The following is a 16685-nucleotide window of genomic DNA, read 5'->3' as shown; positions in this document are numbered from 1 at the left end:
GCCATACTGTAACTCAAAACTCCCAAATTCAAGCAATCCACTGGCCTCCGCCTCAGCTTCCCCTAATAGGGCTCATACACCTTTAATAACATACTCTAGAGTTTTGCCAGGAAACAAAGTCAAGTTCATTGGGGCATAATTTGAAGGATCTACCTTTCCTCCCTTTTAGAAAGCTAGCACTTTATTTGTCTGTCTCCAGGCCTGCTACATTTTCCCATTCTCCCTGGCCTCTAAGGTCACTGACAGTGGCTCCTAAGGACATTTCTAAGGTCTTTCAGTAATCTGATGCAAATCTTTTGGAAGAGGCCCCAGGATCTTAGACAGATACAGGAAGGGATCTTGGAGGCCATCTAGACCAACTCTCTCATTTTACAAATGATGAAACTGAGGCCCAGAGAGATAAAATGACTTGCTAATGGTCACACAGTATCAGAAATGGTATTTGAACCCAAGTCCTGCTGACTCCTGGTCTAGTATTCTATCCTCTATACCACTGTGCCTTCAAGCTAAGGTGATAAATTCACCGAGAGCTGATAAATAAGGAGATTGTAGGACATATCTTGTTTCATACTCCTCTTAAAAATTTTGCGTCTATTCTTCCCAGACTGAAGATTATTCTCTGTGGTAAGAGAGAAAACAGAAACAAACTAGGAGGTGAGTAATTACACAGTCTCTCCTATATCATATTGTTTGTGTGCATGTGTGTGTGTGTGTGTGTGTGCACGCATGGGTATATATACACACATACATATATACATATACATACATACACACGCACAGATACACACATATATATCTTCTATATCATCTCCCTGTTATCATACCATCTACCCTTCCTTGTTTTTCCCTCTTGTCTCATTTTACAGATGAGAAATCTGAGACTGAAGGGACTGAACTGACTTGTCTAGTATAATAGAGCCATTTAGTGACATCTTTCCTGTGTTATTGGTATTGTAATACAAATAATGAGTTTTGTTTTGTTTCTCTTTTTCTTGTGTCCACCCGTGTTTTCATGAGAATATGGAAGTCCCAGTGTGGAAACAATACCAAGGCAGATCAGCAACTATTCTGTACTTCACAGTTCTAAAAAATTGCCTGAGTCATTGAGAGGTTAAATCACTTACTTGCTCAGGGTGACAAACTAGTGTTGTCTGAACAAAGATTTGAATCCAGGCCTTTCTGACTCAAAGACGAGCCCTCCATCCATTGTGCTATGCCCTCTATAAAGAGAGTGCATCTGGATTCCAAAAGAATTGATGGAAGCAGAGTTTATGTTGTATACATTTACCCTATGTAAATAATGACTTTGCAGCTGATTCTCATTTATGGTACAGGGGGGAGGTCAGCACTTCTGCCCAGATCCTTAACGAATATTTTGCCTCTTTTATATGTATATGCCTCCATTTTATATACATGACTGAATCCAAATAGCCAAAGGGTCTCATTTGAGGACCTAGGGGGGGCCATGTGGGGCCTCAAGGCTGCAGGTTCCCCCACCCTTGTAAATCTAATGGATCACCAAAGGACTTCAAGGGGCCTGAAATCATATTCCAGAGCAATCAACTGGGAGTCAGAGGATCTGTGACCTAGCCCTGGTTCTGCCACTATCCCACTATATCACTTCAACATTCTGGGCCTCAGTTTCCTCTTCTGTGAAAATCAAGTCAAAAGCATCAGTTTATCTTAAAATAAAGGTATTAGACAAAATAATAATTAAGACCTATTCAGTTCTCAAGTTCTATGATTTAAACATTCAGATGCATTCTGGGCTTGTGTAAGAACTATTTCCCTCAATATGAATTATAGAAGAGGTGTGGTCTAATGGAAAGGAACCTTCTACTCTAACTCAGGAGGGACTCAGGCTTGAAACCCAGCTCTGACATTGGCTAGCTCTGTGACTGTAGTTAAGTTATATCTCCTCTCTCAGCCTCTATTTCCTTATTTGTAAAACAGGGATATCACTCGTACTTTCTGACTCAGGACTGTTCTGAGGAAAGCATTTTTAAACCTTTGGAAAACAGTCATGAAGTTGAGTAGTAATAACTTCAGGGAGGAAAGATCTTTTCTCTCTATCTTGTGGAAGGTACCATATACTGTCACCACTAAACAAAGAACTCTCACTTACATCCTTTTCCCTTGAGATTTTATCCATTCTAACAGCTGCAGCCATCACCTCTGTAGATATGGACAACTCCCAAAATTGTATCTTTGGCCTTCATCTTTCTTGTCTTTGAGTGTGACATTTTAACTTGCTTCTTGTGCATTCCCATTTAGACATCTTGCCATCATGTCAAACTCAACTTGTCTAAAAACAAAACGATCTTTCTCCCTTAAAACAGCAGCTTCTCCAGACTTCCTATTTCTGTTACAAATACCAGCATTCATCTAGACATCCAGGCTTCCCTATACCTTGAAATTATCCCTGATTTTCCCATCCTCCATCACCATACCTAGCAAACCTTGAGGTAGTTCCTTTACATTTTCTCCTCAGTTTGGTGATGTTTTTCCTATTTCCACTCCCATTATCTCAACTCAGGCCCTCATTATTACCTCATTTTATACTACTGTGATAGTTTCAAAAGAGGGCTCCCTGTCTTCAGCATCATAACCTTTCATCTATTCTAGATACCACTACCAGAATAATTTTTGTAGATGTCATTCTTGTCTTTCAGTCACACCTTCAGTGGCTTCCTACTACCTACAAAATAAAATCCAGTCTTCCCAGAGTAGTCCTCTGTAATCTGGCCTCAGTTTACCTCTCTTGCCTTAAATTTTAATTACATGTCAAGACAAATTTTGACATTCATTTGAAAATTTTGAGTTCCAAATTTTCTCCCTCCTTTTTTCACTTCCCCCTCACCCTAAGATGGTAAGTAAGTTGATATAGGTTATATATGTGCAATCATGTAAAACATATTTCTATATTAGTCATGTAATGAAAGAAGAAACAGATAAAAAAAAGTGTGAAAAAAACAAAGAAAGTGAAAATAGTATGCTTTGATCTGCGTTCAGACTCCATTAGTTCTCCTCTGGATGCGAGTAGCAATTTTCCTTGTGAGTTTTTCCTCGTGTCTTGGGTCATTGTATTGCTGAGAATAGCTAAGTCATTTATAGTTGGTACAATATTGCTGATATTGTGTCTAATGTTTTCCTGATCCTACTCACTTCACTTTCTTGCCTTAAATTTTACCATTTCCTTACACAAAAGTTCTTTTCTTCATTGATCTGTCCCCAAAACATTTGCCAAATGCCTACTATGTAAGAAACATTGTATCAGGCATTGAATGAAATATTTTATTCTCCCAGTTATCCAGTCTCAAAATGAGGTCATCTTTGGGGCATCCTTCACCTCCATGCAGGGGAAGCCAGAGTCAGCTCAAACGATTCTGATGAAATCCCAACAGTCAAATTTTCAGTGTATTTATACCTTAGAAAGTGACAAACAACATAAATAAGGGCTTGACTTAACTGTTTTGTTGATTGTCCAGATTTAACAAAGTGATGGAGAAAATGTTAACAATTCAGACTAAAGTTAAAACTGTATGTACTTTTTTTTTGCAGGGGAAGAACTTGTTAAATATTTACTGGCACCCTTCAGAACATTCTAGTTCACAGTGATTTCTCCCTCCTCTAAACTCTTACATCATTTATTTGGTGTTTAGCATATGCCATTTTGCAGTCTTAATTGCTTTTGGTCCAGATGTGGGTTTATTTTTTTTGGTGGGGGGGTCTGGGGAATCTCTTGGTGTGGAAACTCCCTCCACTAATATAGATCAACAATTCCTCTATAACTTTAATCTTAAAAAGCCAAATGAGGCTCTGAAAGTTTAAAAGACTTACCCATGGTCACATGGCTAATGTGTGTCAGATATAGAATCTGATCTCACATCTTTCTGATTCTTTTTTTTTGCCAGTAAATCAAGTAGCAGTTTAATTAATTAATTTCATTATAAGGAATAGATTTGCAAATCAAGAATTCTCTTCATCAGAATTCCATCTTTCTCTGGTGAAGGCAGAGATTATATACATAAATCACAGGTGGGGACGGATGGGGGGAGGTGGATTACAAAAGCTCATTTCCCAGGGCCAGAGTGGTTTCCCACTACAAGCCCACAAGTCCATAATACAGGGGTCCTGGAGTCCTGTGGGAACATTATTGTTTCAGTTCCTTGGGAGTCATTACTTAGTAGGTCACAGGACCAGAGTTCTGTGACAGGAACAAGTTCTACAACTGTTGATTTGCTCCACTTACCGCACACAGGCAACAAGAATGCAGTGATCGTGAGAGTGTAGTCAAGGCTTTGATTGATCATTCCAAGCTGCATTATCAGTCTGACTCTCAAGCCAGAAGAGGCAATTTGAGAATCTAATCTTTTCGTATATTCATTACATAAATCCCATCGATTAATATGAAAAATCATAATTGCCTTCACAATGGATAAGAAAATTGATGCTTATAAAGGAAAAGTGACTTGTTCAAAGTCACCCAGTAAGGGGGCAGATCAAGGGTTACACTGTATCTTCAGTATCCCAGTCAAAGAATATTCCTGTAGCATCTTCATATTTTTCTATAATGATGAGAAAAGATTTCCTTGCTTTTAGGTTGGTCAATGCTGTCTCTGATTCTTCACTTAAGCCATGTTGTGAGAGGGTTAGCATTTGTAGTTTCCAATCCTGCTTTTCCAAGGCCTCACACAGCAGCTTCATTTCTTTATCACCAAATAAATTGAAACTCAGGTCCAAGGTTTTTGGGTTCTCATTGCTACGGAGGGCAGACAGGAGATCCTGAAGACATGCTGCAGTCACATTACAGACAGACAGCTTCAGTTTCTCTAACTTGCAGTTTCAGTTTCCAAAGGCCTCACACAGAACTTTTAATTCATTCTTCTCCAAGGAATTTCCAGTCAAATCTAGATTTTTTTTCAGGGTGTCATTGCTGAGAGCAGAGAAGAGATTCTGGAGACACGTAAGGGTAAAATGACAAGACATCAAACTGAATGTCTAGTTCACAACCCTGTTTTGCCAAGACGTTGCACAGAAGGTTCATTTCACCCTTCTCAAGCCAAGTAAAGTTTAGGTTCAAATTTTTCGGACCTTTATTCTTAAGGAAAGCAGAGAAAAAAATCCAGAAAACAAAAACCAACTCTTTGAGACCGAGTTATTCTTAGTGTCTGTAGCTGACAGTTCTTTTTTCCCAAGGTCTCACATGGCAGCTTCTTGCCACCATCATGAAATAAAATACAAAAAAAATGCAGACTTTTCAAACTGGGAATAGAGAAGAGATACTGACAACATGTATAAGTTACCTTAAAGTTTTCCAACATGATTTTTTTAATTTTGAAATAACTTCCACTGGTAGCCCTTGTTTTTACAACACTTTCATTTTTACGTATGTCTCCTCATCTCCCACTCCTACAGCCATTCCTTAGCATAGCCAAGAGAACCAGCAGATCCTGTGCTTCAGTGCAGCCTCAGGTAGGCAGGTGTCTTCCAGTGGCTAGACTGCCCCATGCTCTGATGTAGCTTCAGAAGGACAGGCATCTCCAGCAGCCAGATCTCCTGTTCAAGCACAGCCCAGAATACGCAGACGTCCTACAGCGGCAGACTTCCCCCTGCTGCAGCACAGCACCAATCGGTTTTTCTAGTTTCCAGTTTGGATTTCTTAGTCCCATGCAAAAGTTGTCCAAGCATGGGTCACCAACTGGAGCTCAGCACAGCTTGAGCTCTTTCAGGTTCTGACTCTTGTTGACCACAGAGAAGAGATCTTGCCAAATACCATCAGGTACATCACAAACACAGTAACTGGGGGACCAGGAGCAGATGATAACATTGGAATCAGAAGCAGGGTTAATGCCAATGTCAAAAAAATAGTCTAAGTGAAAAGACTTGGCCTGAGGAGGTTGGGAGAACTGGAGCAGGAACTAGTCCAAGGTCCTCCTTTGAGACTTGCTCCCACAGCTCCCTCAGGCCCATCTTCTTCTAGACATTCAGAGCCAGCTCCCAGGCCTTTTGCTCCCCAAGAGAACCAAGAGATCAGCCATTTTTGTGCAATTGGTCCCCTCCAGAGAGCCCTGAGGGAGCTTGTCCACCAGGTACAGCTTGAATTTCTTCAGCTTCTCCAATGTCAGGTGCTCCAAGTGCTGAACCAGCTGGCAGCAGACATTCCTGCCATCTCAGCCCCCTTTGCTGCCCTCCCTCAGACTAAGTCGGACCAAGTTCAGAGGCCAGCTTCTTCACCTTGAGCAAGATGTGCTGAACTGGGGTGATGCTTCCAGGCAAAGGTTGCCCTAGGGCCCAAGGCCATTGCCGGGGGTTAGCTGCTGCCTCTCCCTGCTCCTTCCTTTCCCAATGGGGGAGGGTGAAATCAAAGGTGAGGGGTAAAGGGTGAAACTCTCTTCTCCTATGAGAGAGGTTAGCAGATACCCTCTTGACTCAAGGGAAGGGAGTGAGAGAAGGAAGTGACCAGGGTTATAAGGAGGAGTTTTAAAACTCCTTAATGATCAATCATAAAACCTCCAGAATCTGCCAAAATATTTTTAGCTGTTCTAACTTTCCCCTGTAACTCCATGATGTATTCAGAGGTGTAGAGGGGAGTAAGTAAGCCTCAGGGAACCAAAAAGCAACTGCAGTTTTCTCCAATTCCCTAGTGCCGAGAGAACTGACAGGATTGGGCATACACTTCCAGACAGGGCGTCCATGCCTGTTCTCTATGCTGTGGAAGGTGTACCCAGGTCCATGGCCTTGAACTGACCCAGTGGACCGAGAGCCTGAGAGGGTCAGGCTGAGTACAAGACAGCCTCTTAACTGTCTGCCTGAAAAGTACCTCCAGGCCTTGGTGCTTGGAGAGCAACCCCAACTGCAGAGCAAGAAAGGCGGGAGGGGGCAGGGAGGCTTATATACCTTCTAGTCTTGTCTGGAGAAGAACTTGGGGTTAGGCAGTTTTCCTGTATGGACCACCAAAAATGTTGAGTCTTAGGGGTTTAGGGGTGCTGGGACCCCAATATCACAACATGCGGATCCTTTCCAAAAGAATTCCATCCAAGCCTTCTTTCAGCCAAAGACAAGATTTATTAGAACGTCTGTCATACTGGCCAGATTTAAGGAGTCTGAATGTTAGTTGGCTATTGGCTAGATTTTAAGACTCTAAGCCACATCTTCCTGATTCTAAGGTAATTATTGTTTTATCCCTCATGACATAGTGTTGTTGTTGTTATTATTATTATTATTATTATTATTATTACCAAGCCTATGATTTCATTGGTATAGGAGCTCTGGATAAAGAACTCTTTCTGCCAGTGCAAAAAAAGCACCTGCTCTGCAACTCTCAGTCTAGTCTAACCCAACAAACATTTTATAAAGTACCTACCATGTGCTAGGGCTACAAAGACAAAAGAAATAGCAAAAGAGTCATCTTTCCTTAGTGGCTATCTTGAACTGCTAGGTGACACAGAGGCTAGAGTGCCAGGCCTGAAGTCAGGAAGACTCATCTTCTTGAGTTCAAATCTGGCCTCTGATACCAGCTGTATAACTTTGGGCAAGTCACTTAACCCTGCTTGCCTCAATTGTCTCATCTGTAAAATAAACTGGAGAAGAGAAATGGCAAACCACTCCTGTATCTCTGCCAAGAAAACCCCAAATGAGTTCATGAAGAGTTGGACATAGCTGGAAGGGAAAAAAAACCCATGACTGATCCACTTTTCTTTCTCCCAAGGGATTTTTACATTCTTTTAGGGAGGGTTGAGGGGGATATAACATGGGGATATAACGTGCACAAATTTGAATGGGTGGGAGATAGCACTAACAACTAAGGGAAACTAGATGATTAAATATTCCTTGATGGCAGGGGCTCCTGTCTCATAGGCTTCTTTGTATTCCTAGCATCCAGCATGGTGCCTTGCCCTAGTAAGCATTCCTCAAATGTTTATCAATTTTTAATGGTACTGATAATGATGATCAAGTTCAGGAAATATTGGATTAGAATTAAAGTAAATATGCCAAGAAATCTTAATTAAGGGGTTCCTAGCAATCTTTAATTCCCCTTTTTGCTGTCAGGAAATGGAAAAACTGAATCAAAATTCACATAACCTTGAACTGAATTTGTAAGTAAAAGGTTTCATTTTGGAAACAGCCTGAAAATACATAAATGCTGTGACTTCTATTTTGATAGCATACTAAACTCTAACCATAACTGCTTGCAAAACCTCAAATATTTCTACAAATATGATACAGACATTCTGGCTCTACCTGGCTATATTTGGGAAATACTGGAAAACACTTATTTGTTAGATGAGTGTTTGAAAGCAAATCTCTTCCACATGGAAACCTGTTTGATTTAGTCTGAAAAAACTATTTTTTAAAAGATTAGAACCAAATGAATGCTAGTATAGGGGAATACCGTTACGAGATTGGCTTCCAAATAGGACTTCCCTCCTTTTAACAGTTTGTACAAGCCAGGAAGAGATCTGCCTTCCTCTCTGTCCTTTAGAAAAAAGAAAACCAGGGCAGCTAGGTGGCACAGTAGAAAGGGCACCAGCCCTGAAGTCAGGAGGACCTGAGTTCAAATCTGGCCTCAGACCAAACACTTGACACTTATTAGCTGTATGACCCTGGGCAAGTCACTTAACCCCAATTACCAAAAAAGAAAACCTAGGTTTTTCATACTATGGGTAATAGAAATCATTTTTTCTGTCTTTGGTTTCTCATATTAAGAGGAAGTTGCTTTAAACTTTTGAAACAGGGTCTCAGAGTAGGATAATGAGAATTATATGACAGTAATAAGTTGTTAAATTTTGGACTGAGTTTTAAAGAGAGGTTGCAGAATTTCTCAAGGTTGTTTGAAATAGGAAGATTACTGCCTGTTATAAGAAGAGATTGGGGAATCTCTGAATTGGTGAATTCTCATGGAACTGGATTTCATCTTGACTGCTTGCTCAGGGACATTCACAGGAAACTCCTGATGGGTTCATCAGTGCCTTGGGGTATGAGGAGTTGGGTCAACAATATGTGATCAAGTGTCAGAGGGTCAGAGACTTTTATTGAAGAAATGTTCTCCCTGAACAGAGTCTACAAGACATGTGGAAATGATTCTGCCCTCCCTCTCCATTTAGGCAAGTTTTCTCTCCCATAGAGGGGCTTTCTCCTTGTTCTTGTAGAGCAAAGTGGGGAGGAAAGGTTACTTTAGCACTCATCTGTCTTCTCTGATCCCAACCCCTCCATGCTCAGTTATGAGTCATCTTTAGCTCAACCCCCTAGTCAATGGGACCCAAACAGTAGTTCCCTGGGCTATCCTCAGCAAAGAGCCAAAGTCCAGCTTCATGGGAAGCTAATGGTCTAATAATTCAGGGGTTCCCCAATCATTTTTGGTCTATTTTTATCTTGATTTTGACGTCTGCTGACCAAAGCAGGAGGACAGATGAGATGATTTCTCAAGCCTCCTCATGGCCCTAAGGTTTACAAAATTTGCTCTGATTTTTAATATAAGTCTGAAAATCTAGACTATTTTGGTATAAGTTATATAGAAGTGGTGATAGGGACTGCAATTTCATTTATATGGCAAACTCCCAGGGGAGTAAACTTCCTCTACCAATTCACATTGGCATCCTCTCTCCAATTTACAGTCTTAGAGACTTGCCTAGTGCACTGAGATGTTAAGTGCCTTGTTCAGTCATGAAGCTAGTATGTGCATCAGGGGTAATACTTGAAACCACTCTTCTTGGCTTTGAATCTGGTTCTCACTCAGTAGCAATGATTTGGGGGCAAAAAGTATTACCTCCCCCTGCCCACCTCCATCCCATTCTGTCAGTCTCTTCTTACCTGACTACTCTCAAGCTATTTTCTTTCCCATCAATAAACATAATTTCATCTTCAAAATTCAATCGTTAGTGGAGGATAAAAGAGAGAAAACAACTTGCACGTTAATGATGAAGATGCAATGAGATGGCTTGTGCTCAACAGTTAGTTCCTTGAATGATCATTCCTTTAGATACATGCAAAAGCATACATCCATTAAATAAAGGTACTGTTCCTAAAAAGCATGATCCAGTAAACCCCACCTGGGTTTTCTGGGTGTTTTAACTACTTCTCTGTAATCAAAAACTGTAAGCAAAAGGGTGTAACTAGTCAATCAGCACATAGCCCTGGACCAAAGGCTATGCAAATGGCAGATCAAGGCTACTTTCACATAATGGCAAAATGCCAGGATTAGTAGAACCATTCATTTAATCCCTTTATATTTAATCTCTTTTCTGAAACAGAAAGCAACATGTCCTGACCTGGCATGATTGTCTTCTTGCACTCCAAGCATTTGGAAGAGTACTCATTGGAGTAACACTCAGTACAAAGGAGATGCTCATCTTTGGCAGCGAAAGGCTTGTCCACCAGAGAGTTCTTGCATTGGAAGCAGTGAAAGCAGCTCTCGTGCCAGTGCCGATCCTTGTAGGAAAGATCCTGCAGAATTCCAAACCACCAAGAAAATGGTGAGTATTTAGCAGAATTAAGAGTCAAGGAACCCTAAAGACATTTGGGCACAATTCCTAACCGGGGTTTATGATGCAAACCTGCAATGTAAAACAATCAAATGTCCAGTATCAGGACAGACACTGATGTTGTTTTGAATCTTGCCCTGCCTGCCTGCTGAAGAGAGAGTAAAATTGTTCATTTTTATGTCGATTTAAAATAGCACCTTAACTCCGTCCAATACAGTGACCAGCCACCATTCCAGGGGATCAATGATGAAGGATGCTTATCACCTGCTGACAGAGAAGTAATGAGATTCAAGATGCAGAATGAGACATACATTTTTTGACACTTCAATACAGGAATTTGTTTTTCTTGACTATGCTTATTTATTACAACGGGTTTGCTTTACTTTTCATTTTTCTAAATGGGTATGGGTGGGGAAGGAGAGAAAATAAATTCTTGCTAACTGAAAAAATAAATTAAAATTAAAAAATCAAAAAGCATCTCAGTTGGATTTTTGTGATGCTGTAGAAAAACAGGCAGCATTTCACTTAGGAGCCTCATTTTTTCAGTAAACATCAGTCTTCATGCTGGATAACACCCCCGACGCTGACTGACAATTAAGAATGCATTTTTCATATTTGGGAGGATCATTAAGGCTCTTTGGGGCCAAAAAGCAAGGTAATTTACTAAATTACATGCCAGTGTCTCGAAAGACCTAATGCAAAACCCAAAAGGTAGATCCAATTGTGTCCTATCTTCTTCTTATGACTGTTATTTTTACATTATTTTTCCTTTGGGTTTTTATTCACAACTGACCAGAAACTATTTATTATTGAAGAAAAGACAGAATTATGAATTAGAGACAAGTTCTCCTCATGATGCTTTGTTTCCTAGGCTATTAGGCAGTAGAACTATGCAATTAAAGCTGCCTGTCAAAAATATCTTTCTCAAGGTATTTCTGTTACTGAAAATTGTTAAGAGGAAGCATGTTGAGAAACAGCCATGTGCAAAAAGATGCTCCAAAGCAACCCACTTTCTCTACCTTTCTCAGAAGTGGAAGGTGTCTATATGGCAGAAAAAGGGGGCTGGCTCTGAATTAAGAGAACTTAAATTACCCCCTGACACTACTTAGCTTCCCTCAGCCTCAGTTTCCCCAAATGTAAAATGAAGGGAATGGATTAGTTGGTCCCTGAGGTCCCTTCCAGCTCTAGACCTATGAATTGCGGGGGGGGGGTGCTAGAGTGTAAAATGTTGAACTGTATTGACTTGGTGACCAGAACACAAATTTGGATGAGGCTATGGACTCCAAAACAGAACAGAACTATCTTGCTGAGATGTAAACTGAACCAAATCCATAAATGCAATTTTCTGACCTACAGCCCAAATCAGAGGCCCATCAGGTTACGACTTTTTTTCAGTCCTAAAAACTCATGAAGACTTTCTGTCTAGGTAGGCATGGTCCTGGGAGCACCGTACCAAAGAAATGACAGATCTTTTGATCAAGGTAAACTAAGCTAAAGTCAACTGGCTTGTTTTTCACTTACAATTTGGTTTAGTTGAAGCAATTTGAAAAATGTTGACACTTTGCAAATAATTGATGCATTTACATGCTGTAGCAGTGTAGGGTCCTAGATAAAGAGTTGGCCTCTGAATCCGGCAGGCACTGGACCAAGTCTAGTTTCTTACACAGAGTCTGTATTACTGCGGGCAAGACACTAAATCTCTCAGTGCTGTCAGGTAACTCTCTAAGACTCCAAATTAAAAAGCAGGTACAAATCCACATCTACAGATGAAGTTTCAGGGAGAATCAGAAGTTCTCTATACCAGTGAAATCACAGGTACTGTCTCTTCACCTCTATCCCTTTTCTAGATGCCTATGAAGTGTGGTGTGCTTGGAATCAAGACCTGGATTCAAATATTACCTTTGATACATACTAGCTATGATACTAGTGACCCTTAGCAAATCACTTTTCAGTGCCTCCAAGTAATTCTACTACTATAAATGACAGATGCCTATCAGGCTGCATTGTTTTCCTGCCAAATATTCATTAAAGCAACAAAATCATGGGTCTGTACCAAAAAAAAAATCAAAGGAATAAATCCATTACCCAACAATTATGTATATCTGAAAGGATAAACCTAATTCTGGTCTTGATTTTCACATTTTCCTTCTTCCCACTTTGGCTGGAAAACTCTTTTACCCAATAGCTGGAAGATGTTTGATAACATGACCATAAACCTGTGCCAGAGCATTTTTGTAGGCACTTGTTTTCACGATGTCTCTCTGTACCTTTGCACACAGCCTATGCCTTGTGCCTGGAACACTTGCCCCTTCTCACCTCCACCTCTTGGGACCCCTAAATCCCTTCAAGGCTCAGCTCCAGAGTGACCTCCTGCAAGAGACGTCATTGATCCTCATCCAGAATGAAGGACGAACAACAGCCTTCAGGAGACCTTTCTGGTATATCCCCATAGTTGTTGATGCCCCACCTCCAAATCACTTTGCTTTTATATTGTATGTATCCTTTATCTTTTTTATCTGTGAACATAGTGTACCACCTCTAAGAATTTAAGCTCCTTGAAGGCAGGGATTGTTTTGTATTTTCAAGTCCAGCACCTAGCATGATTCCTGGCAAATAAAAAACATTTAATAAATGTTTATTGCTTGATGTATCTTCTTGTCCAGATCACAGTTATCCCCTGCATGCCCTGGGTTTCTCTGAGATCAATAAGAGTACCACATACCATGATAACTAGGAAGAAAACACAATGAAGCACCTGCCCCTTGATCCTTTTACCACAAACAAAAAAGAAGGGAAAGAACAAGGTGGGCTAGAAATTTGGAACATTATGATGCAATGTGTTTTTTTTTTGTTTATTTGTTTTTTACCAAATGGAGATGAATACAAACTCCTTCAGCATTTCAGTCACTGGTCATAACACATCAACTGGCATCTCTCTACTCAGAAGAGGTTTCGGGTAGCTTGGGTCCTGTCCTCATCTATCCTAAGTGTTTAGAAAGAAACTCTCACAGGTATTTTCCTTTATCTGTATATTATCAGCATGTCCTGATATTCATATTTCTCTTTTCTTTTTCCATAATGGTTTTGTATAATGAACTCTTTTTTGTACTATTTCAAAGTTCTGAAGCAACCCAAATCTTAAACCTTTCTGTATCACATTTTACAACAATTCATTCAATTCATCTCCCCACCCCAACAAAGGAAGTTGAAAAAAAAACAATCAGTCTCAGGGGAGCAATCTTTTTTTTTCCTATCTTTTAATAGAAAAATGCAAGTTAGACCCAATTGGGAAGAGTTGTTTTTGTTTGTTTAAATCTCTGACACTGGTGTTCTGGAAAATGGAATGATAGGCTATCTTTATTATTATCTTCCATGACATGAAAAACATATACATATTTGTTGCTATTTTTTCCTTGTCTTCTCCCCTGGTCTCACCTACAATCCTCCTCACCTTCCAAGTTTGCTATTTGATTTCTGGATGAGATTGGTATGTGGGTTGTTTTCTGTTGCAACACTTCCCCTCCCACATACACACAAATAGTGTTCAATTATTCACTCTTTCCCTAGGTAGATTTCTTTAGGAAGCAATCAAAATCTGATTCAGACTCATGATGTGAGGGGAAAAAAAACAAACCAAAAACTAACTGGCATGTATTCTGTAGGTATAGACTTCTGAGTATGAATGAATTTTGGGGAAATGAGCTACAAAACAGCTGTAGTTTATTGTAACAAGAAAGTGTAATAAAATGGAACATGCCCATTTGGTCCTTTCTTGATCTCTCTGCTTTTTCTAGTTCCTTCTCTTAAGCCATTAAAAAAAAAGAAAAAGATGTTAACAGATCAGAGACACAGTAGAATTACATACTCTTCCCTCCTTTTCTCTGTCCTCTCTGATAGCACGTGTTCAATCAGCTTTTAGATACCAGGCAAATTAACTGTGTTTATCTCTCTGCTCTTCAATACTCTTGCTGTACTTCTAATGCACCCCCATCTAGCTGTCATATTTGTTATTTATTCAAGTTGAACATGCCATGTTCTCTTCCTTTCTTCTAGTACTATTTTCTAATTACTATGTGCCAATTGTGAAATACTACATTCTGGGGCTAGCCATGCAGAAGGGACCCAAGCTTCCATCTTTCTGTGGCAGTATGTCTATAGATGAAGTCCATGATTATATATGCTACCGGATTCATAAGAATGGCATGGTGATAGAGGCTTTACATCAGGAGACCAATATTAGGGCATGTGCTTTTCCCCACTTTCCCGGGGGGTTGTCAGAAGCCTTTACCCCTCAGACTCCTTAGGGACCTAGGAATGGGTTTTTGCAGACTGTTCTCTGTTCTTCTGACCCCACCCCACTTCACCACTGGACTGCCCTCTCTCTGTGCTACTGCTGTCTTGCTCTGCTCAACTGTTTTTTGCCTCAAGTAAAAAGGCTCTTAATTATAGTTCTGCTGCTTGCATTGCTAATTTAATTTCCCCCAATTGCCAGTTCAAGTCTGGCATTCTTACTTGATAGCCTTTCCTTATTCTTTCATTTCATTACATTAATATCAGTGTAATGGGGAACCTGGTTGCACAGTGGATAGAACTCTGGACTTGGAGTCAGGAAGCCCCTAATTCAAATCCGGCCTCAGATATTTACAGCTGTGTGACCCTAGGCAAGTTACTTAACCCTGTTTGCCTCAGTTTCCTCATCTGTAAAATGAGCTAGAGAAGGAAATGGCAAACCACTCCAATATCTTTGCCAAACTGGGTCATGAAGTGTCAGAAAGAACTGAAATGACTGAACAACAGCAACAAATGGGGAACTTAAATGGTGCAGTGAACTTGGAATTCACGAAGATCTTGAGTTCAAATCCTGCCTCAGACACTTATTAGCTATGTGACCCTGGGCAAGTTACATAACCTCTGTCTGCCTCAATTTCCTTCTCAGTAAAATGAGGATAATAATTGCATCTACCTCCCAGGGTCATCACAAGAATATTGGTAAATTTAAAGTGCTATTTAAATCCTAGCTGTTATTACTGTTAGTGGAAAAAGCACAGGATTAAGAGGTAGAGACCTAGGTCAAATTCTCTGCTACTTAATCAATGAAGCTTAGTGGTCCCAATTTCCTCAAGCTGCAAAATGTGGAGTGAGAGGAGAGGTGCTGAATCGGATGATACTAAAGTTCTTTTAGCTTTATGCATATGGCTGCTATCATTAAAACTAAACCACTATGTTTCATTTTTCTTTCTTGGCTTTCTTTGGTCATTTGAGAAGCCTAACAAAATATCTTCAAAGAATGGATCAAAAGTTTAAAGTGACCTTAAAGGTCATCTACTCCATCCCTTTCATTTGACAGATGAAAGGAACTGAAGCCCAGAGAGGATTAGTGACTTGCCCAAAGTCACACAGGCAGTAACAGTGCCAGAAAGGGCATTCCCACTCAGATCCCCTGGTCCCAAGTCCAGAGGTTCTTTCCACTGTACCACCTTGCCTCCTCTGACCAAAAAACAGGATTTGAGATCTTGATTAAAGTAGACCAAGTGGAAAATTTCTCTTCAGTCAGTCAACTGTTTCTTCTGTGCTCATCATGTCACCTGATAAAGAATTGCCCTCCCCATGGTGGAAAAATAGCAAAATGCTTTCCACATCCAGTGACTCATCTCCTAGCATGAGATGAGAAACCCAGGAGCAGGGGGGAAAAGGGGAAGAAATGTTAATGATTTTCATCTTTTGATGATGGTTTGTTTATACATATTAGCTACTCAGCTCAGAGGGTAAACCTCATGCAGAGACCTGGGATACAAGTTATTAGTATGGGGAAAAAAAGAAAAACAAACAGAAGTTCAAGGGATTTTGCCTTTTTAGGCTGAACTTCAAAAATTTTTGAGAAAGAACCTCCAAGCAAAACATCATGAAAGCTGAAAACCATAAGGACTTCATCATGGTATCCTGTCTTGCTTATTTTGAACCCAGTAACCACTAAAGGAGCAGTTTGGGGTGAATGCTTACATACATGGAGAAGATGAATTGAATAGGCCTGTTTTGAGTGCCCAAAGAAAAATCACTTAATGGGTCTTACATTTCTTACTTTCTTTCTGTCTTTTCTTTTTTTCTTTCTTTCTTTCTTTTTTTTTTTGCTTTTAGGCAATTGGGGTTAAGTGACTTGCCTAGGGTCACACAGCTAGTAAGCTTCAAGTGTTTGGTCTGAGG

The 16685-nt window shown here is 40.2% G+C and overlaps 1 protein-coding gene across 6 annotated transcripts in view; it reads right to left on the bottom strand.

Moving 5' to 3' along the window:
- The window catches only part of FHL2 (four and a half LIM domains 2), a 119820-nt gene that overhangs the window by 18429 nt on the left and 84706 nt on the right, over positions 1–16685 (bottom strand). For 5 of the 6 annotated variants that reach the window (XM_020987920.2, XM_020987916.2, XM_020987919.1 and 2 more), the window contains exon 3: positions 10272–10446. The exons of the other annotated variant lie outside the window; for it this stretch is intronic. In XM_020987920.2, the coding sequence (XP_020843579.1) occupies positions 10272–10446 (175 nt within the window). The remainder of the gene's footprint in view (positions 1–10271; positions 10447–16685) is intronic. 6 annotated transcript variants of the gene reach the window in all.

The sequence above is a fragment of the Phascolarctos cinereus genome, unplaced genomic scaffold, assembly GCF_003287225.1.
Source record: "Phascolarctos cinereus isolate Bilbo 61053 unplaced genomic scaffold, phaCin_HiC Scaffold_7;HRSCAF=346, whole genome shotgun sequence".
Classification (NCBI taxonomy): Eukaryota; Metazoa; Chordata; class Mammalia; order Diprotodontia; family Phascolarctidae; genus Phascolarctos; species Phascolarctos cinereus.
This window is presented reverse-complemented; position numbering and strand designations above follow the sequence as displayed.